General features: G+C 34.3%; 4 protein-coding genes across 14 annotated transcripts; 1 reads left to right on the forward strand and 3 right to left on the reverse strand.

Annotated features, from left to right (window-relative positions):
• Positions 1-81: 81 nt before the first annotated feature.
• Positions 82-4,935, reverse strand: LOC104902231 (proteinaceous RNase P 1, chloroplastic/mitochondrial). Of its 3 annotated transcripts, XM_048634683.2 has the most exons (8): positions 3,116-4,935; positions 2,944-3,033; positions 2,640-2,821; positions 2,415-2,535; positions 1,669-1,737; positions 1,440-1,569; positions 1,133-1,354; positions 82-1,029 (listed from the first exon to the last, which is right to left on the reverse strand). In XM_048634683.2, exons 1-8 carry the CDS (start codon positions 4,829-4,831, stop codon positions 1,022-1,024), a joined length of 2,538 nt encoding a protein of 845 aa, XP_048490640.1. In that variant the 5' UTR covers positions 4,832-4,935; the 3' UTR covers positions 82-1,021. The 3 variants fall into 3 exon arrangements, with proteins under 3 accessions (XP_048490640.1, XP_010688233.1, XP_010688235.1); XM_010689931.4 differs by having other exon boundaries at positions 82-1,354; positions 3,116-4,934; XM_010689933.4 differs by lacking the exon at positions 82-1,029 and having other exon boundaries at positions 1,253-1,289.
• A 4,255-nt stretch (positions 4,936-9,190) lies between these two features.
• Positions 9,191-14,595, forward strand: LOC104902236 (polygalacturonase QRT3). Its single transcript, XM_010689940.4, has 3 exons — positions 9,191-9,727; positions 10,820-11,059; positions 13,438-14,595. Exons 1-3 carry the CDS (start codon positions 9,473-9,475, stop codon positions 14,491-14,493), a joined length of 1,551 nt encoding a protein of 516 aa, XP_010688242.1. The 5' UTR covers positions 9,191-9,472; the 3' UTR covers positions 14,494-14,595.
• On the reverse strand, positions 13,202-25,215 carry LOC104902233 (uncharacterized). Of its 9 annotated transcripts, none has more exons than XR_007268682.1 (14): positions 25,103-25,215; positions 24,659-24,783; positions 21,996-22,103; positions 21,691-21,751; positions 21,464-21,534; positions 20,421-20,485; positions 20,119-20,163; positions 19,936-20,016; positions 19,686-19,753; positions 19,541-19,589; positions 19,239-19,399; positions 18,773-18,843; positions 18,581-18,687; positions 18,152-18,398 (listed from the first exon to the last, which is right to left on the reverse strand). XR_007268682.1 is itself a non-coding variant. In XM_010689936.3 (13 exons), exons 3-12 carry the CDS (start codon positions 22,090-22,092, stop codon positions 18,774-18,776), a joined length of 768 nt encoding a protein of 255 aa, XP_010688238.2. In that variant the 5' UTR covers positions 22,093-22,103; positions 24,659-24,783; positions 25,103-25,215; the 3' UTR covers positions 13,202-13,519; position 18,773. The 9 variants fall into 9 exon arrangements, 6 of the variants coding, with proteins under 6 accessions (XP_010688238.2, XP_010688239.2, XP_010688237.2 ...); XR_007268681.1 differs by having other exon boundaries at positions 18,581-18,693; XR_007268680.1 differs by lacking the exon at positions 18,152-18,398 and adding an exon at positions 13,202-13,519 and having other exon boundaries at positions 18,581-18,843.
• LOC104902235 (ferredoxin-2) lies at positions 15,359-16,076 on the reverse strand. Its single transcript, XM_010689939.4, has one exon. It carries the CDS (start codon positions 15,936-15,938, stop codon positions 15,501-15,503), a length of 438 nt encoding a protein of 145 aa, XP_010688241.1. The 5' UTR covers positions 15,939-16,076; the 3' UTR covers positions 15,359-15,500.
• Positions 25,216-26,940: the final 1,725 nt, after the last annotated feature.

Consider the following 26,940-nt stretch of genomic DNA (forward strand, 5'->3'; position numbering starts at 1 on the left):
ATCACCAAAGATAAACTAAGTGGAGTTGGTGAATAGTGTAAAAATCAATCGTTGCAAGTAAAAAGAAATGGAGAAAGTATATTTTTTTTACATAGTGACCTTTTTTTAATAAATCAAATGTACTAACATTAAGTCCACACTAAATACCAAGTCCATATACTCCCTACGTTCCAATTTAGTTGCTATCTTTGCTTTTTCACAGTTTACGAGATGCAACTTCAAACATCAATTCTCAGAGCCTCGGACCAGACATGGCATAGATAAAGTTTTGGACAGACCTTTACATTGTGGGCCCAATAATTCTGCAGGTTCTATCAAATTTTGCTTGAAAAACGTTAGCTTGAACGAGCAGAGCCCAGAAGTGGGCTTGTTCAATCCAGAGGAAGTTTGAGACTGAGGCACTGAGCCCATATACTGTACTTCTGAGAAACTAGACCAAGCCAATTTGAAAATGGGCTGGGCCTGGATGAGCCCTGGTGATACTAAACTGATCCACTTGAAAAGAGCACTACTATAATTCTTTGTAGGGTAAATTTGTTGAGAGAGCCAATGAAAAACCTTCTGATATAATTTGAACTGAAATTTACAGTTCCTTGAGCTAACTCATGCAATGACTAATGACACTAAAATGCTACTCCCTCTGTCCCATAATATAGTGCCTATTTCATTTTTAGTGGATCAAATTTTAAAATCTTTGACTAAATATTCTCATTATTTTATACAAAAAAAACCTACTCATGTGTGATCTTGTTAGATTCGTCTCAACATGTACTTTCATAATATCAACTTTTACTATTTTTTTATTAATACGGAATTGAAATATAAAAGGTCAAAGTTACGTCTTGGAGACCATGTAAAAAAGAAACAAACACTATATTATGGGACGGAGGGAGTACTTCTTTTATTCCAAAAATGTGACGGCCAATAAGCAGTAACCTGGAAACATAAGAACTAGCCCAGCATCTAGCGTCAGGGTTGCCAAAACCAGAGAGCAATCCATACCAGAAGCATCAACAAACTTTTATCCACCTTAACATTAGAATGCTCATTTTGAGTCAGAAGTCCTCCAAAGAAAGAAGAATCATGTCTGAGTATATACCGTATCAAATCTGAAAATTGATCACACACTCACCACGCTTCTCAGCGGCCTTTATAGCATTCGAGATGGGTATAGTATGGTCTAATTTTGAAGGTGGAGATTCTGAAAGTGCATATCTACGAGCTTTCTCTTTTGGAGGAACTAGTTCTGTAGTTTTCCGCTTGCTACGAGCTGCTAATGAAGCCTTCACCTGGTGAGAAGAGTGAGAATTTGAGCTCCCATACAGCCTCTCATCTTTCATATCCTCTTTGGAATCTAATTAATATAAGCTCTATTAACTCCTTAGAAGATACATGTGTTGTAAATGATTCATACATAAAACACTAAGCTCGGAGATTACCTTCCGCTCCAACTACGTGACTTGGGTTCCTGATATGAGAGTTGAGGCGTGTAACACACAACCATATTCTCTTCTCTTCAGATTGGTGCTCCGAAACAATGGGAATATGCCAATGGCCCTTCACTGATTCCTTTTTAGAGCCAAGAATTTAAACGAATCACTACAATATATTGAATGTTTAATTTGGTTATCTACAGCAACGATTGAGTCTGAGAAGTGGTTCACTAACCTGGATAACAACTGAACATGGTGGTGGCATGTGAAAGACAGGGCCAATTTCTGAGAAGCTAAACCGAACCTTCAAACAGACATACAGAGTCAGTTATAAGCAATGCTTCTTTCTGAAAAGCATATGACATGCTACTAAGGATGAGTTATGGGAAGGAAGGGGGTGGGGGGGTTACATTGCCTAGTAAATAGAGAACGCAAAATGTTTAAGTTGGGATAAGGTCTACTAAAAAAGAGAAATCCGATAAAACCTCTAGAAAATAACTTCCCTTCTTGAGAGGAAAATGAGAATCTGTCTTCCCTCAACTACTACCTCTATTCTCCGCAAGAACAAAAAAAATGAAAAAAACTCCCTCCCCTCCCCCAAAAGAAAGAAAAAGGAACTTAAAGAAAAGCATTACACAGCACTAATTAGTCACTTTGGCATCCTTTGGTCTCATAACAAAATGATTCTGGTAACAATAGATACCCCATGTATCCCTAAATGTTTGCCTTATTTCCTTTTTGAAGGTCAAAGTTACATCAAATCAGCCGTGAATTCCCATTGACATATATGAACAAATACTATCATGTGGGATCTTGTTACACTCGTTGTAACTTGTACTTCTAAAATAAGTATCAACTTTTGATAATTTTTACGGAGACGTAATTGACGATTTTCATCTCTTGGAATCGAGAAAAGTAAGTGGAGCAAACAATTAGGGATAGAGGGCTCTTTTTCAGTTGTGCAAAGTCAGTTCTGCTCACCTGATGCCTCTCTTTCCATTTTGGAAAAAAATCATTCCCTAGGAGCTGGAACGTATGATCTCTCATCTCGTCATTGGTTACAAGTAGACACTTAAATTTTATAGCTGCATACAACCAGTACCTGAAGAACCATTTATGAACATAACCAAAGATGAGTTGCATGTATAATATTAGAATATAAGTATCCTAACTCTGAAACTATCATAGCGAGAACAACTAACTCACCAATCATCATTTGATCCAGTTGGTGTTGCATAAAGTGCATCCGCATTTCTCCACCTTTCAACTAATTCCTTATCAATAGGTTTATCAAGATTGCTTCCACTAACTCGCCTATTGTGCAGGACAATAAGTGGCCATTTTGATGAAGGAAGCATTTGTCGTATCCCATTTACAATAACATTGACCTACAAGCATCATAACCTATGTAAGAGCAAAAAAGGTTGTATGAAGGGTACGAAAGAATGACAATGGAAGGCAGGAAAAGTTGGCAAAATACACTGAAAAATAGGTTTAAATTAACACATGCCTTTGAAGGTTTGAACTTTCTCTGACTGTAAAGACCAACATTGGCTGCATCTACGACAGCCTCGAATGGACCATTGTAGTCTAGCCACCCCTGCCAAGAGCATTCTATATCAAAAATATTGGATATTAACTACTACAAAAAGAAAAATAAAGAATTGAAAAGAGTGCCATACTTGAAACTTCTGAAAGCTTAAATTCTTCTCTCTCTTTATTGCTATTGCCGCAACTGATTCAGCAAATCTCTCAGTTTCTTCAGGATCAAGGTCAATCAAGGCTAATTTTTCCCAACAACATTTACATAAACCATCAGCTCCAATTGAAGTTCGTGCAACGCTCCATTTTCCACTACCTAACCATCCCTTTCCATGCCACCCACCACCAACATTTTCCATTGCTTGAGCTATCATATCATAATCCCATTTCCTTTTCCCAACTCTCGATGCTTCTTTGCCTTTAAACCATTTTTCAATCAAATCTGCAGTAGAAGGTGAGACAGACCTCACATTTGTTCTAAGTTTATGCAACACATAATACACTCGGTCAGCTTTACCAGTTTCAACACTTACTCTAAGGAGTGCCTCCATTTCAGGCTCTTCTGGATGAACATCATTCTCCAACATGTGCTCTTCAACACCAAAGGCCTTCTCAATTTCTCCACGGCTGGAAAAAACTGACAAAGCAGGACCATAAGATCTCAATTTCGGGTTTATCCCCAATGATTTCATTTGCTTCACCACATCAAAAGCCATGTCCCCATCTCCCATAGCCATTGCCATTCTAGCAACTGAAGTCAAAGTAGCCTCATTCATCTGGACCTTCTCCAAGCACATTCTCTCATAAATTTCAAACCCTTTTTCAAGGGCATACTTCTTTACATCATCGCTTACCCTAATCTCATTTACCTCTAACTTTTGAGTTTGATCTTTTCTATCCCCAACTTCATCATCTATATCATCACTATCATCATCTTCATCCTCAACAAAACCATTTCGCTCATCTTCTAAGTTCTGAGAGGAAACTGTATCTAAACTCCTACTACCACTACCACTTTTAGCAGGCCGAATAACCCCCATTGCAGCAGAAGAACACAAATACAAGAGCACAGTATAATGGTACTGCCCCATCTTTACATCTTCCTTAACCGCCGAATCATACAACAAAATGGCACCCATGACATCCCCCATTTTGGAGCACCTGTCTAGTCCAATCCTCAGATGAAACTCTGGTGAATTAGGCTTATCCTTCTTAGACAATTTCTTCTCCTTCTTTACTTTATTAGATTTATCATCTTTAATGGCTTCTCTATCTACACTTCGTCTAACAAAAACCGACTTCGAATTCGCTTTTTTATCCCTTCTTGTAGAATACCCAGGACCCTTTTGACCCTTATCTTCAGAATCATTAAAATTTCTCCTAACATCCCCATTACTTTTAACAGCAATTTTTCCCACAATTTCCTCCACTTTTCTTTCTCCCCTTCTACTATCTCTCCTATATGAAGAACTTCCAGAAACATTATCACTTCTTTTTCCAAAACTCACAGATTTTCCACTGTTATTTACTAACCCTCTCTCATTTTTTCCCTCCAAAACTCTGTCTTTCTTAAACCCAGAACCTAAATTTTCATTAATATTTCTGAAATTAACAGTTTCAGTGGAAAAATTACAGTCTAAGCTAGAGAAAGTTCCATTATGAATTGGGCTTATAACAGTCACAGGAGATTTAACTAAATAAAAATGAGGTAATTTAAGTGGAAGGGTGTGTTTGGGAGATAAAAATGCAAGAGAATTGTGAAGAGGATGAATAATTGGAGTAGAGAAACACTTACATAGATGAAGAGAGAGAATTTCCCGCCGTTGCAGAGTGTTGAAGGTAAAGGAAGAAGCCATTTGGGATTTGTGGCCGTTAACTCATCTTGCTGCTTCGGATGATTTTCTCTTTGAGGGGGAAAAGAAGAAAGAAAAAAATATGTTTGGATGTTGGAAGTTAGTCTCTATAATTTTAAACTTTTATCTCTTATAATGTATAGGAAAAGATTATAAATAATCAATATATTGTAAATATATGTCGAAAGAAATTTGATAATGCAAGTTAATTTTTTTCTTATGTATAAATAATATAAGAGGGGTAAAACGAAGTTTGTAAATAGTGTTAAAAAAGTCAATATGGTATGACTCAAAAAAAAAAAAGTCAATGTGGTAAAATTAAAAGAAATGGAGAAAGTACAAGCGAAGAGGGGTCATAAGGCTGGCAATGATGGGAGTCGAGCTCGAATTTGACTATATTCGGCTCGAACTCGAAAAGTCATATCCAAACTCGACTCGGAAACTCGCGAGCTTCAAATTTTCAAGCTCGAGCTCAAGCTCAGTTCCAGCTGCGTATTTGCATTCTTTGTAGATATTTTATGAACAAGAAATATATGATTTTTTCATATAGTTCTATTTCTTATAGGAGAAATTCCTTCACTTTTCCTTTTGGTCATTTAATGTACTTTGTCTTATATGAATTAAGTAACTTTGAGATTTACAACTTACAAGTAAGGGCCTAGTGAATAAACATTAGATTTTTTTTCCATGAGTAATGTCAAAGGAACTATTAAGAACTCTTATGCGTTGAACTTTAAATTAATTCCATGGATATCGTCCATGTAGGATAACATGTCAGAATTTTGGTTTTTCTAATAATTCGCTACTCCAAGTAGCGGTTAATAGGCCTGTCAATCAGGTCGGGTTGGGTCGGGTTCGTGTTCGGGTCAAGTAAAATCGGGTTGAATATCCCTAACCTGAACCTGATCTGTTTTAATTTTCAGGTCAATATCATCAACCCTAACCTGATCTGAAAATTATCGGGTCAACCTGACCTGATCTGTTTGACCTGATTTTTTTTAAAACGGGTTGTAAATGGGTCAACCTGAAAACCCGATTTTTTCAGGTTGACCCAACCCATATAACCTGATTTTTTTTTTTTCAAAAAATTGTATAGTTCATAATAGGCACTTGGCATTTGGGCCTTGAAATTTTATAAAAGTATTAGCTAACCAAGTTTATACTTCACATACTTCTACCAAGTTCTAGCTAACCAAGTTCATACTTGGCAATATTACAAACCAATTTAGCAAAAATTTATGAAACTATACAACCACAAGTCCACAACTCAAACAAACATTGTTGAATCTCCTCCTCCGCCTCTGATGAGAGCTCAATTTGCTCCTTGAAGTCGTCATCAGCCATATTAAACTAGAAACCAAAGTAAACAAATAAATAAAGAGCATGAAAAACAACAGAAATTGGTAATTTGGTAGGAAAAATAGAAAACAACATTAAACAGAAAAACGGCATAGAAAAATCAAACAGAATTAAATGACAGAACATTAAACAAAAAATAGCATAAGAAAATAAAACAAAAAATTTATAACAGAACATTAAACAAAAAAAACAAAAAATTAAACAAAAAAAACAGAAAATTAAAGAACAAAAAACAAAAAATTAAACAAAAAAATAGAACATTAATACTAATTGGTAGGAAAAATAGAAAATAACATAGAAAAATAACATTAAACAGAAAAATAGCATAAAAAAATTAAACAGAAAATAATGACATGCAGAACATTAAACAGGAAAAATAAAACAGAAAATTAAACAAAAAAAATAGAAAATTAAACAAAAAAACAGAACATTAAACAGAAAATTAAACAAAAAAAATAGAAAATTAATGAAAAACAGAACATTAACAGAAAATAACATAGAAAAATAAATGACAAAATACGAAAAAAACGAAAGACAAAATATGAAAATCACATAAATAACAGAAAATAAATGACAAAATACGAAAAAAAGGGTCAAAATACGAAAATCACATAAATAACAAAAAAATAGCAGAAAAAAACGAAAGAAAATAACGGACAAAATAAGAAAAAAAATTGACAAAAGAAGAATACCTGATGTTGAAGAAGAAGAACAAATTGTGAGACTTTGCGAGACGAAGAACATCAAATGTTGAAGAAGAGAATCGAAGAAGACTGTAGAGAGAGTGAAAGACTAGAGATTTCAATGAGAGAGAGGAGGCGTTAAATTAGGGTAGAGAGAGAGAGAGGCGTTAGAAATTAGGGTTAAGAGAGAGAGTTGAGAAAGAAAGAAAGGGGCGTTAAGAGAGAGAGTGAAGGAACGCCAGTTAGTATTAGAAATTTAGATATTGGGCTGGGGAAATCTTTTGGGCTAGGCAAAGTGGCAAACACCAATTTTTTATTTTCTTAGTTCAATCATTCGGGTCAGGCGGGTCATTGTCGGGTCAGAAAATTCGACCTGAACCTGACCCATTTAACTTTCAGGTCGGGTTCAGGTCGACCCATTTAACTAATCAGGTTGAAAACCTCAACCCAAACCCGCTATTTTCAGGTCGGGTTCGGGTTGGGTTGTCGGGTTGGGTCAGCTTTTGCCAGGCCTAGCGGTTAATACCAATAATGTGAAGTTGACCGCTACTTCAACTGGCAATTATATTGCGTCCCTCAAACAAGTTATATGGCACACATATAAATCGTTACTCATAGTAGCGGTTATTACAAATCATAACCAATGCAAGCGAAAATGAGAAGAGGCACGCCACGTGGCATTTTGCGGGGATATACCAGGGTAATAGAGCATTTTGTGGGGATGTACCTCACTAACTTTTTTTGGGGAGATATACAAACCTAAATTTAAGTTTTGTTAAAAGGTACCAAAAACACTATTTCCGACAAAAAAAGTCAAATTTTCGTCCTTTGACTTGGTAGGAACTTGCGAGTGAGCTACAAAGTGACAATATGTGAGTTGGAGGAAAATGAATGTAATAGAAACAATTGAATATCACACACTATAAAAGACTAATTAAGCAATTCGAAGGCTGAAAATTTGACTTTCTTGCTAGAAATATTGTTTTTGGTACATTTTAATAAAACATAAATTTAGATTGGTATATCCCCACAAAAAAAGTACTAAGGTATATCCCAACAAAAATGATTTATTACCCTGATATATTCCCGTAAAAAACTTTTAGACTTTAAAAATTAGTTACAAATGTCTGTTCGAATCAAAAAAATTGTAACACTGATAAAAAAAAAAAAGGGTAATATATATATTAGCGTAAAATGTAGTCAAACCATGACTATCATTTATATTTTCATAACTTGGTGTATAACTAGCTAGACTAGGGCATGGGCTGGGTTTGGGGAAATGGCGGGTCGGACCCAAGCCCATGAGTGGTGGGCCGTGCCAGGCCGGGTTTGAAAAATCCAAAATTTGTCCACGGCCTGACCTAGGCCCACAGGTCCGCGGGCTTGACTCGTGCCTCCCGCAGGCCTGACCCATGTTTTATATTGTTTTTTTTTGTATTTTTCACAGTTTTAGGCTAAAAAAGAAAGGAAAGGAGTGTTCGGCCGGCAGGTCGGCCCACGCGGGCTTGTATCGGTGTGGACCTGAAATAAAATTTCTTGACCGTGACAGGCCCGCGACCCACGTAACGGACAACGGACTAGGTCGCGCCCAAATGGTGCCGGCCCGGCCCGGCCCGCATGCTGGCCTGCCGCCTGGCCCATACCCACCTCTATAACTAGCTATATGCATTGTGTTCCTTTGAATCTAGTACATATATAATCTAGTGGTCTACCCAACAGGACCCGCTCCACTGATTAACTGGGCCAGGTCTTACCCAATTTATACAATTATACTACAACAGTTATGGCTTTAACTAGTTTTACTCCCAACTAGATTATTTTTTTTGTCCACTTGTCTTAGTCATACCTTTTTCATGAAATTAACTTTTACACTTCTATTTGATTTGCATCATACTCAACCAACCATGTATGTCTCGCCACTTGTAAAGCTATATAATCATAAAGCAGGAAGTTGGTTCTTGGTAAATGACACTACTAATTACTCCCTCCCTCCTCTATTAATTTCTCTGTATTTTTTTGAAGGGTGTCCCTTATTAGTTTACTCATTTGTTTTTTTGCTGTTTTTGGAATAGGACCACAAACTTTTCATCACCCATACATTCAACTGTAATATAAAATAATAGTTTCTCTTTCTTTCTATGACTCACAACATTATTTTTCCGAAAACTCTTTGCAAAAGAAAGGGATAAACTAATAGAAAACGGAGGGAGGGATTACTTTTGAGATCATGACAAAACAAGAGAGGAAAATTAATGCACAAGGAAAAGTGCACAACTTACAAGAAAAAAATCTAGAGGTTGAAGATCTACCAAACAAAACATTATTTCATAAAGTTAGCCATTTTATTATAAACAACAACACAAAAAAGTCTAAAACAGACCAAAGGTGCTATATGTATGAGTTAATATGAAAAGCAGTGTTAATTCCATATTCTTTGCTTAATTTTCTCATATTAGTTAGCCCCTCTTCTTTCCATGTCTTCCTTTTCTTTCTCCCCTAATACACACATATATATTTATAAAACAAATGCATCTCTCTTAACTTCTCTGTTCTCTTCTTTGTGAGAAACAAAACAAAAAAAGAAGAGAAAAAAAAAGAGAGAATGAAAGGATCATTAATGACAACTAAAGCTCTTCTTTTGTTCCTTAATTGTGTGATTATCATAGAATTAATGAGTCATCTTATGGTGATTGAAGTTTATGGAGCTACTTCAATGGCTAATCAGTTTCCAGGTGGTCGTTTTTTGCATGATTATCATGGTACTAATCTTGTAAGAAAAATGCAAGCTTTCAAGAAATCTATTGCTGCTTCACCTTCTTCATTGATTTCTCCTTCTCCTACTTTTACTCCTTCTCAGGTAAATTTTTGCAGTCATTTTTTTTAAAACTTGTATCTTCATCTTTTATCTTAATCAATGTACTCCATCTGTTCCTAAATAGATTGTCGATTTCTTTTTGGCACAGTATTAAGAAGAAATGGGCACTCTATTTAGAGACGGATGGAGTAGTTTTTATCGGAATGATGTTTATTATTGAATGTCGTCAACTATCTTAGTTAGTAAAATCACGTGGGTCCCATATAACTTGAGATCTAGTGATCTAAAATCTACATTACTGCTTTTGCACAAGTCGTAAATTCAAACAAAAGAAACAATGTTTACTTGTACGGTCATCTAAGTTTTTTTTTTTAACCTTGTAAAGTCATATACTTCCTCCGTTTCTATTTAATCGCAACAATTCACTTTTTACACTTGTCGAGACATAACTTTGACGGTTAATATCTACTATAATATATATGTAAAAATTATAAAATGTTGATATTACGAAAATATTTAACGAGATGAATCTAACAAGATTCAACTTGACTATGTTTTTCATTATGTATAAAGTTCAAATCTTAGTCAAAGCATATACTGTCAATAGTGCAAAATGTTGATTGTTGCGATTAATTCGAAATGAAGTATGTAATTTTTATTAATGTAAAATTTTAGTACTTGATTATGTAATAAAAGAAGAATAGCTTACATACAGATCATGGTAAAGGGGACAAAGGAAATGTAGGGAGTGGAGTTCACTCTAAAGTAAAATTATAAAATTGGCACTTACTATTTTCTAAGAACGATGGCAAAAACTTAAGTTTGATAGTCCAAAAACTTTATACAAATTGCACAAAGTATGATGCATGAAGAATAATTTATATTCACACGATTTTAATGGTATATTTAGTTGAATTATAAGTAATTTATACTTGAAATACAAAAATATTTGTTACTATTGCTCCAAAGCTTCCTCATATTCCTTTTATTAATTTTTTCTAATCTAAAAAATATTCCAACTAGAAACATCAATAAAGAACGAAGATAGTACATGTTTTAGCCATAGATAAAGTAATCGCGTTATGTGAACTGCAAAATGATCGTACTTAATATTTTCCGGATTATTAAATATAGGGGACGACAACAAGCTCACGAGCATACCATGTAACATCATATGGGGCGGATCCAACAGGAAAAACGGATAGCACAGAAGCACTTCTTAAGGCATTTAAAGATGTTAGTGAGGGAATAAGCAATGGATTTTTAATGGATGGTATTAAGAATCTTGGTGGTGTAGAAATTAATCTTGATGGTGGAATTTACTTAATTAGTCGTCCTCTCCAATTTTCAACCATCAACCTTGGAAATGTTTTGGTATGTCACTTTTACCTTATTGTCCTCTTTTTACTTTGTTTTATGCAAAATTGAATCTAGAATATAATTTGATTAGTCTTTTCCTAATTGTGTGACTCTATCAATGTGTTAGTATTTGACAAAAACATTGGTGTTTTTTCTAGGTTAGTTGGTTCTTGGACTTATTGTACATATATGACTAAGCTCTTGAGTCAAATTTAGGTCCTTTTGTCTTTCGCATTTTTACTGTTTTTGAGAACACAATTTCTTGATCTTCTAATTTCTATGCTATAATTCCATGATGATGGTTATGGTTGACATAAGAATTTTATTTTCCACGTTTGTATGTGGAATGGAAAATATATGCATGACTTAGGTAGAGATGAAATAGTTTGGCTCGAGTTAATTCGATTTGAGTAAAATTTAGTTGATTATGACTAAGGTTTAAATCGATTCAGATCATATTTTGTATTTGATCGTTTAAAATTTGAAGCATGTAAATTTAGGTTACAAACCCTAGTTTGAATTTAACATTGAACACAAACTAAATTTATTATCTTTAAACTTGAGTATTTAGAAAATGACCATCAAAATTAATTTCCATTGTGTATGGAATAACCAAAAAGTAGCAAACGCATTTTTTTTTTTTTACTTTTGGAATGTGCAAAATCTTCAATGCACATCCTAATCTTAATTTTTTTAATTACTTATAAGTATAAATTATTAAATGCTTGTTTTTCAAATTACATTAAATAAATTTCAAGAAAAAATGGTACACTTTCCGTTTGTTATTACTACATGTAATAAATTAAAAAGATTTCACATTTCTTTTATTGAAAAGTATATATTATAAGAAAACTTGAAAAGTAATTATCAAATAGGCGTAATACTTTCCAAGTTTTCCTATAACTCGGACAAATATCAATACTCTTTCAAGCATCGTATGCTTAATTTTAAATAAACACTTCTAAATAGACGAACATTTTGTTAGGGTGTGCAGTCTTCGTGTTTTGATGTTGCTCATAACTTTATTTTGAATTTTTATGAATGAAATGAAACAAATTATCAAAAAAAAAAGGGATTATGCTAAGGGCTGCATATAGGACATAAATACACTACTTAAAATGGAAATAAGTTGTGAATTTATGAATTTTTTTTGCATCAACCGATGCAACAAATGATCAATTAATGCAACTTATTTTCATTTTTAGCTTCTTATATACAACCCTTAGGGATGCATATAGCTTTTCCCATAAAATAATACTAATTCGTAAAAATTTTATTAATCTTTTCTTGATGTTAAAAAAAATCTTTATTAAAGTTGAGATTAATTAATTCATCTATTATTGAAACTCTATAAAGAAGAGGGACATAATTGAGATTATTAATGTTGTTTTCCAAAAAGTAAGATCATCCCTTTAATTTCTTTTAATCTTTCTCAAAAAGGGTGTGTAATACTATATCAAGCATGCCGTGATCAATTTGTCATGGAAACTTGGAAAGTACCCACCTCCTATAGTATGCTGTATGCATTCTATTCCCTAGGAAAATTAATTGTTGACCTACTATATTGAAAAAAACGTTATAATGGAGTAACAGTTGAGACTTGAGAGTGATTCAAACTTCTTTTGTAAGCACATTATTGGGCTCAAATTCCACCTAAAAGACACCGAACTTTTGTAATTAGCATCGCATGCATTTAGTTAACTGCTCATTCTATTGAAAGACGTAACCAAAAGAGAATCGTGTGGGAGCTCCAATCCACCTCCCAACCTCATGGTCGGGAGTTCGATTCTCATCAACTCTAAATTTGGGGTGTTTGTGTGGATTTATGCTTCTGGGTATAAATCCTCAATTTCCAGTCTCTGAAAGCTTCCTTGGTTGGGATTCCCTTCTTACCCCCTATCTCATGAGGGCCAAGCCTGCTTGGACCGGTAAATTACCGAATTAAAAGAAAACGTAGCCAAAAGCTTCATCTATTCAAATTTAGTGTTTTATAATTTTGTTTGATGCAAACATAAACTTTGAAATTAAAAAAACTTTGACTATTGGATGGTACTATTAGTTGTGAAATCTAAGTCGATAATATATTAGAATTTATGTGTAATATACGACTACTCTCTATTAGAGTTTAAGCCTACCATATACGGGTGTGTGACTGTGTGGCATGCACAAGGGTAATGTTTTGCATATTGCTCATTTGAAGTTTTACATGGTGATAAATTAGCAACAAAAGAAATACTCTTGGATGTAAGGTACAAACTCAGTCCATACTATAAAACGCTAAAAGTTAGTCCATAAGTTGTTGTCTAACAGGCCCTTAACCAGCGAGATCGTCGAGTTGTTAACTTGTTTAATTGGACGATGACTAAGTGTTGCCTTATAATATTGCTCAACAGATACATGGAGGAACTCTACGAGCATCAGACAATTTTGCAAGTGATCGATATCTCATTGAACTATCATCATCATCACCTTCTTCTGAAAACAATAAAGAAAACACAACTTCATCATCAGACCAAAAGATTAGCACTTCTTCATCATCCTACAACTTTGAATACATAACATTCAGAGACATTATGTTAGATTCCAACTTTAAAGGTGGTGGAATTGCAGTTATAAACTCACTCAGAGTTAGCATAGACAATTGCTACATTGTCCATTTTACTTCAGAAGGCATTCATGTCGAAAGCGGACACGAAACTCTGATCAGAAATTCATTCCTAGGCCAACATATAACAGCAGGAAAAGATTCCGGGGAAAGAAACTTTACAGGCACAGGAATTACCCTTACAGGAAATGACAATGTTGTTACTGATGTAGTAATTTTTTCAGCTGATACCGGAATAACAGTTTCGGGTCAGGCCAATCTTTTATCCGGGATCCATTGCTATAACAAAGCAACCGGATTCGGAGGAACAGGTATCTATTTGAAGTTAGCTGGTCTAACACAAACAAGGATAGTAAATTCTTATCTTGATTATACAGGCATTGTTGCAGAGGACCCTGTTCAACTGATTATAACTAACAACTTTTTCTTGGGAGATGCCTTCATTTCGTTTAAGTCCGTTAAGGGTGTGGCTAATGGAGTCAACATTGCAGACAATATTTTCTCCGGTTCAGGTAACGGAATTGATATCGTGCAGTTAGATGGGAGTTTTGGAGATGTGGATCAGATTTTGATTGATCGGAATAGTGTAAAAGGAATGAATGTGAAGTCTACTATTGCAAAGGTAGCAGTCCAAGGGAATGGAAGTTCTTGGACTGCTGATTTTAATGGGATTCTTTTGTTTCCAAACCTTATAAAACATGTACAGTACACATTAAGTACAAGTGGTAATTCATTCCCTAATTACGCTTTGCGTAATGTGTCGGAAAATCGAGTGGTGATCGAGTCGAGTGTGCCAGCTCCTACTAGTGTTTATGTTATGGTTGATCAGGGAGTTGGAAGTTGATTTGATTGTAATGTAATTTCAGAGTATTATCTTTGGTACCAGATACTCATTGAAATATTCATTCAATGTTATTATTAGATTTAGTAAATAATACTTATATCATGATGAGTATAAGCTATGCCAGATCAAAGAGCATTACTCCTACATTGTAGTTTTAGAGATATAAACATACTGTGTGCTTTAGCCTTACTTGTTTGTTCCTTCCAAAATTTTAATTGACGAATAAACAACTGTGCCGCGGTGGCGCTGAGAGGAGAGACGGTCCAGCAGAGGTAGGGGGGAATCCATGGAAACGAAAACAGAGGCCGGAGTATTACACCTTTTTGTTTTGGTCAAACAGCCAAAAAATTTGTTTGGTTAGTGCTTTTTTGTAGTGGCTTTTAAACGAGCTTTTGGCTTTTGGCTTTTTATTAACCAATGTACCATTATACCCCTAATTAATCTATGAATTTACAAATTCTATCACATCTACATTTTTATTAAATGAAGGGTATTTAGGTCATTTTACATATAATAGCCAACAACAACATTTACCAAACATATTTATAAAATCAGCCACGTGATACAGTCAGTCAAACAAGCCAACTCAAACCGCCAACAACCAACAGCTTCCAGCCAATTACCAAACAAGGCCAAAATAGTCTTATAGAATATAGATCACCATCAAACTCCAACTATCAATTTTATGTTTGATAATATTGTAGGCAAATATTCAATTTATTGCCACCAAAATAACATACATCATTCAATATTTATGTTGCCATAAACCATTAAAATAAAAGCTTATTAAGTAGAGAGAACCTAGATCACGTAGGTAATTGATTCTTTACGTCCCTAAACAACATGAAGTAGCCCAAGTAGGACATTGTTCTAAAAGAGTGTATTAATTTATTAAGCATGGTACTTTTCACAAATTAGTAACCATAACTTATTTAGGAAGTAAACACCTCCATCTAATATAACCCACAACTATGAGTAGGATACATACAACAAAAACTGAAAATGCATTAATCCATAAGCTCAGCTTCCTTGTGAGTCTCAATAGTAACATCACTAGTAGGGGTAGCTATACAAGTAAGTACCCACCCTTCGCTCACTTGGTCATCGTCCAAGTAGTTTTGATCAGATTGATCTACACTACCACTTGTCACCTTACCGGCGCATGAAGAGCACGCGCCTGCCCTACATGAGTAGGGCAAGTCCAATCCCTGCTCCTCAGCAGCATCCAAGATGTACTCGTTATCCGGGCAATTGATTTTCTTGGTGCCCTCGGGTGTGATCAAGGTCACCTTGTAGGTAGCCATTGCCGTTATCCTTCCTCCTCGAGCACCTGCCTTCAACCCAAACACGGCTTGGCCGACGTTAGTAGGAAATGCGGCTATCATCCCTGGTGTTTGGTGTTTTGGCACCAAGGTGACTGCCATCGTTGTTGCTGCTACTGCCATTACTAGTATATCTATATGTAGTATAGAATTTTTGGAAGTTTTGTTTTGTGATAGTAGGAGGGAACGTAAGGAAGGTATATAAAGGAGGAACTTGGTTTGGTGCTGGTGCTAGTGCTACCCTATCTGCCACGTGGCAAATATATAGGGATGCTATAAATTTGCTTATCCATTGTTGCAGAAAGATTGCTTACTTGCTTATAGAATTGGGAATTTTTTTAAAAAAACACTACCTTTTATAACATAATTTTTTTCAAAAAACTAATAAAAAATTTCTTTTAAAAAACTAGAACCTTATATAACATTTTCAATATACTACCATTTGACTTTTTTTTTGTCGATGTTGACTCTTAAATAAGAGCAGTCATATGTGTTGTTACCAGTGGGACAACAAATAAAAAAAAGAACAAAAATGGAGGAGAGAGAAGCTAGCGAGAGGGGTTGCTGGTTAAGAAGAAAATGAAATGCGGGGTAATTCGACACCCTATGTGGGTTGTCAGCGGTGCCTACAATAAATAGCAATGAACTTGTTATGGATGATTAAACCCTCATTTAGCGGTCAATTGGTAATATTTTGAAAAAAGGTGTTGTATAAGGTTGCTTTTTGAAAAATGTTTGTTATAAAAGGTAGTTTTTTTGAAATTTTCCCTAAAGAATTCGAGTTTGTTTTCTTCAATTTAGTTTTAGAATAAATAAGAAAAAGTTTTTAAGAAAATAAGAGAGATTCAAAAAAAAATTAGAAAAATAGGGAAAAAAAAAAGCAAAAAAAAAGTGAATAGGACAAACCCTTATAATTGGCAAAAGCTGAATCATAATTCCAACTTAAACATAACGTGAAATAAGCACATTAGAATTGAGATTTTTGACCAGTGAGATAAGGGGGTTAGTAAAATTAACTTGTTCAATCAATATGGTTAAGTTAGAGACTTAGGGCATGTTTTTTTCGACATAAAACAATTGAACTGAATAGAACTGATTGCAACTGAACTGAAGTGAATTGAATTAAATTAGATTATAACTAATATTAATAATAATAAATAAATTAGGAACTGAACTGAAGTGCCTAAAACTAAACCGAACTAGTTGCAACTGAAGCACTAAACTGAAAATAAGCTAAGGAAAACAGGCCCTTAGAGCTAACATTCTCAACTCGAAATTACCTGTTTTGACCTGTTTTATTCATATGTAACTAATTTCCCTAAAATCATTTATTCATGTGTCATCTTGTTGAATACATAAAATAATATATAGAGATGACATAATTATGCCGAGAAACTCTATATACACATAGGTATGTATTAAATTATAAGTATATAAATTGTACGAAAACTTGTTTAACAATGGATCAGTTAGGGTAATTGAAATTTTCAACCCATTTATCATATATATTTTGAGTTTACAAAATTCAACTAATCGAACAGAACACAAACCCTACCCAACCCGACCTCACAAGTCACAATCACAACTTGTTTGCTAACCCTTAGTTATAGCCGCTGCATTTCAGCGTGTGCCTGCCAAACGATGATTTAGACATCTTATCTATGTACCCCACGAGGATCACGTTGGCTTTGACATCTTCTATTGCAATCTACTATCCTAAAAAACAAAAGAAGCATTTTGCTGTAATGTTCAGTAATATGATTTTCTTTAAAGGACAGTATTATGAATTTAGTCGTCATATATTAGAAATTAGTAGTCAAACCCACTATTTAGGATAATACATACTTTCTCCATCTCATATTACTCGCTACACACCTACACTTCTCAATTCACGGACTCGTAGACAATTTTTGAAGAAGATAGAGGTAGAGAGTAAAAAAAAAAATGGACCCATGTTAGAGAAGAGAGATAGAGAGAGTTTGTTGCCAAAAAAAATGTAGCAAGTAATGTGAAACTTTCCACAATAGAAAGTATAGCAAGTATTATAAAACGGAGAAAGTATATTTTTTTATGGAGGGAATATAATAAATTACCCAATCAGTCTTCACGTAAAATTGTATAATATCCTTAATCATAAAAAGTTAAGGACAATTTGCCTACTTATTCTGGACAGAGTAAATCTATAGTGTTAAAAGTTGGAGGTGAGAATTCTAAGCAATGTCAATCGCAAAACATTTTGGCTGTATATTTTCTTTTTCTCTCCTAACACATCGGAGGACCCTTTTTAAAACTCTTCGTCTTTCTCCCGTCTTAAATTGTTGTAACATGCTCCAATGTTACACTTAAAATAAAACAGAGGAAGTATTATATAATAAGTCCATATAATACATCACAAGAAGCAAAGCACCAAGGCAGCACAATTGCACTAATGTTTGTGACAGCTACTTTATCAGCATCTTAATCTCTACACAACAATTATCCATAGTCCATACCTTGCGACCAAATTTGTTCTTTCCCTAGTTGCACGGCACCAAACAAATTTACCCAGCTATCTTCACCCCCTTCCCTTTTTCTGTACTTCTTCTGTAAGAAAAAGCAATGTCTCTCGGATTCAAGTATGTGTTTAAGTGTCCGAGTCACAACAAAGATTTTCCAAGATTTTAACCTAATAAAAAGCTTTAGTGTTCACACAATGTCGGAGCCTCGGAGGTTGGATCCATGCACAGTCCAAAGACAGGATTTAATGGGTATATCTGTAAACTTACGGATTCCTTCAATCTCCACGACGGATATCTTGCTATCACTAACAAATTTGAGGCAAATTCATAGTAAATGTCATCCATTTTGATGCATCTAGCAGCACAACACGAAACTGCACCTTTATCATGACAAACTTCAAACTTTATGGCGAGAAAGGTACATGAAAGGGAACCTAAACTAAGGTCAAGCCATAGTACCTCAGAGCTCGATCCTTAGAAGCGTATTCACATATGTGTAACTGGAAAAACATACAAATAGCTTCCTAAACCTGAAATTCATAAGAACCATCAGAGAAAGGAGAATAAAGCTTCTGAAGGAAAGAAAAAATAAACAAATGCAACGACTCAATGATCACCAAGGCTCCTATGATCCTATCGAGCAAGAGGGTCAAATCACAAATGTATGCAAACATATCCTTTCTAGTGAACAAAATGTTTCTTTGGAGAAGAACGCAAAATTAGGCAATGCCCTATTGGGGTACTCGTGTGGGATATATTGCCTACTTTCATAGAATAGCTGAATCGGACAATTTAAGTAATGGCTTTTGAGTTGAAAAAGGCGGGAAAAAGTGAACGGGAGAACAATTATTTCTCAGTTTTATGAATAAACCAAGAATATCTTTCACCCTCTAAAATGAAATGGGAGATGTCATAGAACACCTACCAAACCCACTGGCTCATGTGTTGTGCCATCGCTTGAAAGCTCTTAGCAGGATGCTCGTTAAGTAGACAGAACTGTTTCGTACCAGGGAGACACCAGGCCATAAAGATAGATACCCAGATATCAAGTGGTCCACTATACTTGCGCAATATACTTGTACTATCCTGGCAACATCAACAAGAGAGTGAAAACTATCAATAATATACTCAATGTTTATATTCTCTTCGTAAGGAGTTCTCCATTGCCTTCATCCACAACTCAAATGCAGTACAACACCACCAAAAAAACGAAATTCTGAAACTTACCAATTGCCAGGCCTCGAAGCTACTCCATTGAGGATCAAGTAAAAGCTTTCTGTTACAACCCAAGGAAACATCTAAAATTTTGGTTGGAAATGGAAACTACCAAAATGAGCCTAAGAATCACATTTATGTCTGCCTGGTTATTCACCTTATACCAAAATGTACATCTCGGTGATTGGAATGGCCAGAAACCCCATAGCTATCAAAGGTAATTACCTGCAAATGTCATCACAAGTCAAATTCACAAAAGCAGCGCTGGAGGAGCCGCACAACCTTTTAAAAGTAAATAAACAAAAAACCGATCAGCATCCCTTTCCAATGATACCAAAAGGGATACACACAGAGAAATTAGGTTGTGAAGACATTCGAACACCCAAAAGATAGGAACAAGATCTCACCAAATCAATGCCATGAGTTCTGATGCTATCTTCAACAATTTTAGCAATTAAGGTGTGGTTCCACACATTGCCAAATCCATCCTAATCATATCAAGAAAATACTTTTAACATCTGAGAGTACCACTTAGTAGTACTATTGTACTTCATATAGGCAAAATATTAAAGATAATATACTTTTCAAACCTGAAGCTCTGGGTGGTCGAGGATTTCCACTTGCTTCAGGGGAACCTGCAAAAAAAACAATAGTCAAGCCCAAAGAATATATTATTGAACAAGGTCGAAACCAGTAAAACCACATTCTTCAAAAGTTATCACCAAGCATCAAACTTAGAAGCAATATGAAGAATCCTTCTTTTTATTACTAACTACACTGTTATGGAAGACAAGCATTAGAATTAGTAGAAATGACGAGGGAGGGAAAATGTTCAGGTTTTGACTTCTAGGTAGTGCATAGCTAGAATAGCAATATGCCTACAATAGATTACCTTTAGGACAGCACAAGCCTTGTAGAGCTCATCTTTCCTAATGTTTCCCATCCTGTCTGCATTACCTATATGAACGAAGAAAGTTAATTGCACAAGATAAGGATTTTGTACTAAAATTGCCAAATACAGAATATTAAGCAGAAGGGAACAAAAGCAACACAACAGCAACAACGGCAAAGCCTTAATCCCAATAGTATGGGGATGGCTGCAAGAGTCATGATTCTATCTCTAGTTATCATCCACATAGATCCTCTGCCTTCATAAGAAGTTGAATGAGTCAACGTGGAGAAGAACAAAAGCAGACGTCTGACAAAATGAAAACATATGCACAAATATACTCAGCAAAAGCTCGGGGATAAAAGGTATACATTCCTCCCCTCCTAGGCCTCAAACAACCACAGCTTAGGCAGGGCCAGAGCTACTTCTAGTATATTGGACATGATTGAAAGCCACATGATACATTCAAGATCTAGAACTAAAGTAGCCATCTCACTTAAACCGATACAGGCAAGAATAATGCTAAAAGTCCACATCAATGTAATACACTAGCCTAGGGGAGTAGGGAGTTTGAGGAGGAAGGCAGCTAGTTAGTTAGATGAAAGCATAGGCAAATCTGATATAACTACAGGGAAAGAGAAAAACATGTTGAATATTGTGGAAAGTAATTAGGAGCTTGTAGGTTGGGAGAGTGCCATTCCTCTTGAAAGTATGGCGAGGCTAAAATTGGTGATTAGTCACCTTGATTAGCATTAATTCAGTCATATCTTGCTTGTTTTTTCCTTAATCCTTCTTCTTTCTACCTTAATCTCACGTTTCTATCCTAAATCTCTCAGTTTTGATCACTAGTTTGAGCTGGTTCATTACAATCAATAGCTACAACTCCTCTGTGACTTTAAGCTAAGTAAGAAAGTCAAAATGTGATGTCGATACATGCTTGTGAGTCTGGCTGACGTTTGATCTAATTTCAATAAATAAAAAGTTCTTGAATAAGTGGGCAAAAAAAACATAGCCATAGTCCTTAAGTTGGAGAAAAAGTGCACTACCAGTGGACAAGCATAAGATATGAACATTATGCCCTCTCGACGTTAGATGGTTTAAACTCGGAGTGAAGAACCTGGCAAAATAGTAAAAAAAAGCTAATAAGTAACAATATATAATAGTACAGGTTTATTGTGTAATGCACCAAGAAGTAATAAAGGATAATGCAAACTCAGATGCTTCTTCTAGTTTTCAGGATGGACATGACTCATAGAAAATCAGATTGACTTACATGGACTCATCATCAGGATGTGCGATTACGAGTAATACAGCCTTCTTGTGTAGGGTGTCACCTTAGCAGATAAAGAACTTCTTCAAACATCGTTTTAAACAGAAAAAGAAAATCACAAGAGCTACAGATTAATTGTAATTTGTAAACATTAGAATAAACCGATACAAACCTATAGTCTCAATTTAATAGTATATGCAAAACAAATATTTTATCATTCTATCTAGTTCACCAAGTAATAAAGAGGGATGGATTTCAATGATATATATGACAATATGAGATATAAATTTGATAAAGGATGCACCTACCAGTGGTGAAGTATTGAACTTTGGACGGAAAATAAATTATACACAAAGAGGCGATCCAAAGGACAAAAGCAGACAGGACAAGTAAGAACCAGTCCATTATGCATTGACCTGCACAATTGAGCATTGAATTAGGAATAGCAAAATAGGCACGATATATCAATTCAAAAATGTCAACAGATAAACCATGAACAAAACTTAGCAATGGAGCCGTGCCAGTAATCCCGAAAACTCAGATGAATCCCAAAACCACTACATAAAAGACTTCTTCAAATTGCCCAATTCAAGAAAGACCAAGGAAACATCACAGACAAGTTCCAAACTTTAAGACATCTCAATGCTCATCCAGGATCTCATCTATGTGGGTTCGAAATTGTTCAAATATGAATTTATAACCATTAACTAGGGAGATAACTTATTGGATTACATCATAAAGATGCTCCAAACTCCTCATTCTTCACAAAATTTGGCCTAACAATTGCCAAAACAAGGCAACACGTTTTCATCATATTTCCATTATTCAGTTAACAACAGTTAACTAAAGCCACATCCATCCCACATACCAAAAACCAAAAACTAAAACTATATAAATTTGAATTTCTAACGACCCACACAAAAATGATCAATAATTGTATTATAAAATTCTGAAAATGAACAATTTATCAACTATCAAGTACTGAAGTACACCATATAAATATCCAATCAGTCCAATTATTCAAGTATGAAATATCAATTCAAAATATAAAACTAATTAGTAATCACTGAAAAATGCCCATAAACGCAGCGAAAAATTCGGAGAGAAGATACTCACAAAGTCACAACATAAGCTTAAAGCAACAACAAGGAAATGAGGCGAAGGAATAAACGTGAAACCCCCTAAAAACAGAAGCAGAGAGGCAATAGTGGGGAAAAAAAGGTTAAATACAACAAATTAAGGTTCTACTTTCCTACTCTGCCCTCCTTCTAGTTTGAAGAACTTTATGCTCAAGGGGGGAAAATTAATAAAACTTAGCCAACAGCATAGATGGGTGGATGATGGAAGTCTGGAACCACTTCTAACACTAAAGCTTCCAATTTCATCACAACTGTTGATCACTTCACCCTTTATCTTCACACAAAGATGTTCTTTAGCTTCTCAAAATGTTTTTGTCTGAACTACAAGTTTTTTCATGTTTGAATGGAAAGTGAAGATTTTTTTAGAAAAAAATTATCATATTTTTTGTTTTTAAGGAAATCATGATGGTAAATCTATTATTATCACATTATTATTGAACTTTCTACTATAGTAAGGATAATCTATAATAGATTTTCATGATAAAAACTTATCCTTTGTTCAAGTTGTTTATAAGTTAAACTTCAAAATCTAATACTCCCACAGTCCTTACTATAGACACTTTTTTCTCCATGGAGTTAGTTTCCTTAGAACCACATCGTTTTAATCAAGCTTCAGTATGCATGGTAATTCCATAAACAACAATAACAATCATTTGGTGAGTACTCAAACTTTTTGTAATTTCAAATTTATGGTCATACTATTCAAGATTTAATCCCTCCAAATAGTAACGTCCTAGAGGGTGGGAAATTTTTTTTTCTTTTGTAGGTTTGGTTGTTTAGGGGTCTTCTATCATAAATGACCCTGTAAGAGAGGTATCATCTATCATAAAATAACCCCCTAGGAAGGTCATCTATCATAAATGACCCTCCAAGGATTATTTGCTACCTTCTTTTCATTTCTTTTTTCTCATTGTTTTTATTAATTTCAATAAGTTATAGTCCTGTATAAATATGCCATTTGTTTCATTCCCTTCAAATTTCTTAATTCAATATCTAGCTTGCAGCACAATTGAATCAAAATGGTGTTACAATAGCCATCTTGATCTATATGAATATCTATATATCACTAATTTACGAGTCCTAGATGAGGTGTGTGGCGTGGTATCCAAAAGCTCAGAATCTAAACCCTTGTTCGTGTGGATAAGGTAGGACTTATGAAAGAACAGGTCGAGACTAGTCTCCACATATGTATTTATTATAAAACTTATGTATCGTAAAGCATCACTAATAAAACAAACACTTTCAAAGATGAAGCATAATCTAATCAAACTGGGGTTAGTTCATGGAATCAATCCATACTATGATAATACCACACTTGCTACTATCCAAGAAAGATTAAGACATAAGTTCTGTCATGACCAGTATTAAAACATTTGGACCCAAAAATAACACCTCTTTCCTCCTTTCTATATCTCTAATCTCTATTACATAGACGCACACAATTCACAAACACACCTCAAAATTCATCTTTCTAAACAAGCCAAAACCAAACCACATTTTTTATTTTCCCTAAAAGTGCATATAAAAGGGAGTTGTTTAACAATGTCTGAGGTAAAATTGACACTGAAACTATTAATTAACTTCTTTTTTGTTAACAGGAATTCAAAATATCATATATGAATAGATTATCCCATCTTCTATGTCTTTAAAAATTTGACAAGAGCTCAATTGCTCAAAGATACAAGCTACATCCCACATAATTGAGCAACAAAAAAACTCTATTGACACCAGATAATTAGAAGGAAAGTACAATGTACAAGGATGATTTATACTTTATCATGAACTGAATAGTCTGAATTATTAAGAGTGATGAACAATGTCAAAGACATTACCAACCAAAGGGGTTCGTGGGCTTCAGGCGACAGTCGTCGACGAGGAGTAGCTAAGGCCCGTCCCTGAGCGAGGGCAGGAGGGGCGTCCCCCAGGGCCCGGGGATGACAACACTTGAAAAATTGATCTGATGAATTAATCAAGAACAAGTGAACAATGGCATGAAAATATGCACATCTACAAATTGTAACATAAATTTTGTTATCATTTAGTTCCATGAAACAAACAAACATGAATTAACAAGTTATAACCAGAAATTCGATTCATAAAAACATGAAATAACCAAGTATATGAGATAAAGAAAAAATAGGTTGAGTTCATGAAACAAAAAAATAACAACCGCATACAAACAATGGCATGAATAATCACATGAAGCAGATCTAAAAATGGCAATTTCACACCAAAATTCGCAACAATAACAAAAATCGTCTGAACAAAGGAAGAACCTGGAACGAGCTTCTGCAATTCGAGCACGAGGAAGAAGAAGAGGAGAGAGAAAATACGAAATTTCAGATTATTTTTTTTCACAGAAATCTACACTACAAGTTTTCTCTGAAATTAAGTACTCCCTCCGTTTCAAATTATTTGCTACATTTACTTTATCACAAAGACCAAGGAAGGAGTGGGGAGTGGGGACCATTGCCATAACAAGAATTAACAAAAAAAACAAATAGGTAAATTGTGGGACCTATGTACTATATATGGAAATATTTACAAAAACCAAGGAGGGAGTGATGACAAATTTGTAAATAAAGTGTGAGACCTATGTACTATATATAGAAATAGTTGCAAATGTAGCAAATAAATTGGGACACACCTAAATGGCAAAATGTAGCAAATAAATTGGGACGGAGGGAGTAAAAGTTTGTCTAACAGTTTGTTTGGTAAGAAGAATTTGGAATGAAAAGAAGGAAAGTGAGAAGGAAATATGTTACTTTCCAATTTAAAAAAAAATTAGGTAAAAAGAAATGAGAGGGATTGAAATTAAAGACTCTTTAATAAAATTTTACTTTTCTTTCCTCTCAAAAGTGGGAGAATTTGAGAGGAAAGAGAAAATGTATACCAAACATGGGAAGTTATGGGTTTTTTTTTCTTTCTCTTCCATTCTTTTCTTTTCTCTTTCCTTCCTTTCTCTTCTCTTCCTTTCCTTTTATAAAATGAACCAGACACACCGAAATAGTAGAAGGATGTACAACAAAAAAAAAAGTAAATGTTTAATACTTCAAGTTTGTACATTTTTTAATTTTTTTAGATGATATTTGGTGATATTATTTTAAAGTAAATATTAATAACAAAAATAATAAATTTATGGGGTATAGTCCGAGCCTACAAACTAGTTTTATATTTGATTTGGCATGTGTGAGAGAAACGAAAATTGTATGAAGTTCTTTTGAAGGGATAGATGGTAGAGTAGTTGGTTAACGCATTTTTATTTAGACTACTTATTTATTAATATATTAAGAAACATGAGACTGTATAGTATTTAGTTAATGTATATATGTGTCAAATAAGATGTAATGGATTCAAGTCTTAAAACACAAATTTATTATAAATTTATCTGGCCTCAAGCGGGAGCAGATGGTTTTCAAATGTTGTTTTTTCTTACCATTACAAAAAAAAAATTATATATCATGGCTGTAATTTTGGATTTAGATTAATTTTTTCTTCATGGTTATAGTCTTAAGAACAACCTTCCACCTTTTTTGGATTTGGATAGTGTATACAACGCAATTAAAGTCAGTCAGGACCTCCTCTAGATTATTCCTTTAATCAATATATTAATATCTAAGTTTATATATGATAATTCCATCTTCCTCTCTATCCCCTAGATATCGATTATGAGAATTTTAATTTTAATTGATTACTATATCATATACATCAATTTTGTTATGCTAAATAGCTAAAGTACATAGGTTAGAATAAAATTGATAGATCATATGATCAGTGAAAATTTGAATTAAACTAAGGATTATCTGTCTCTGCATTAATAATACAATTAAATATTGGATCATCACCTAATAAAAGTAATTATTATTTTAAAATTTAATTTAACTATGTTATGTAACACAAATATTGATGAATTCTATGTGGTATTATGAATAATTATTAATTATGAAGATATATATAGATTTGAAGTTAGCTGCTAACAAAATATTTAAATCACAAATTCTACCAATTATGCACATTATAATAATTCGGTAAAAAAAATATTAGACATGTAATTTGTTTATTAGATATAAATTTACTCAATAAATAATAATTAACCGATCATGGAATTGAGATT

Source organism: Beta vulgaris, chromosome 8 (genome assembly GCF_026745355.1).
Source record: "Beta vulgaris subsp. vulgaris cultivar EL10 chromosome 8, EL10.2, whole genome shotgun sequence".
NCBI lineage: Eukaryota > Viridiplantae > Streptophyta > Magnoliopsida > Caryophyllales > Amaranthaceae > Beta > Beta vulgaris.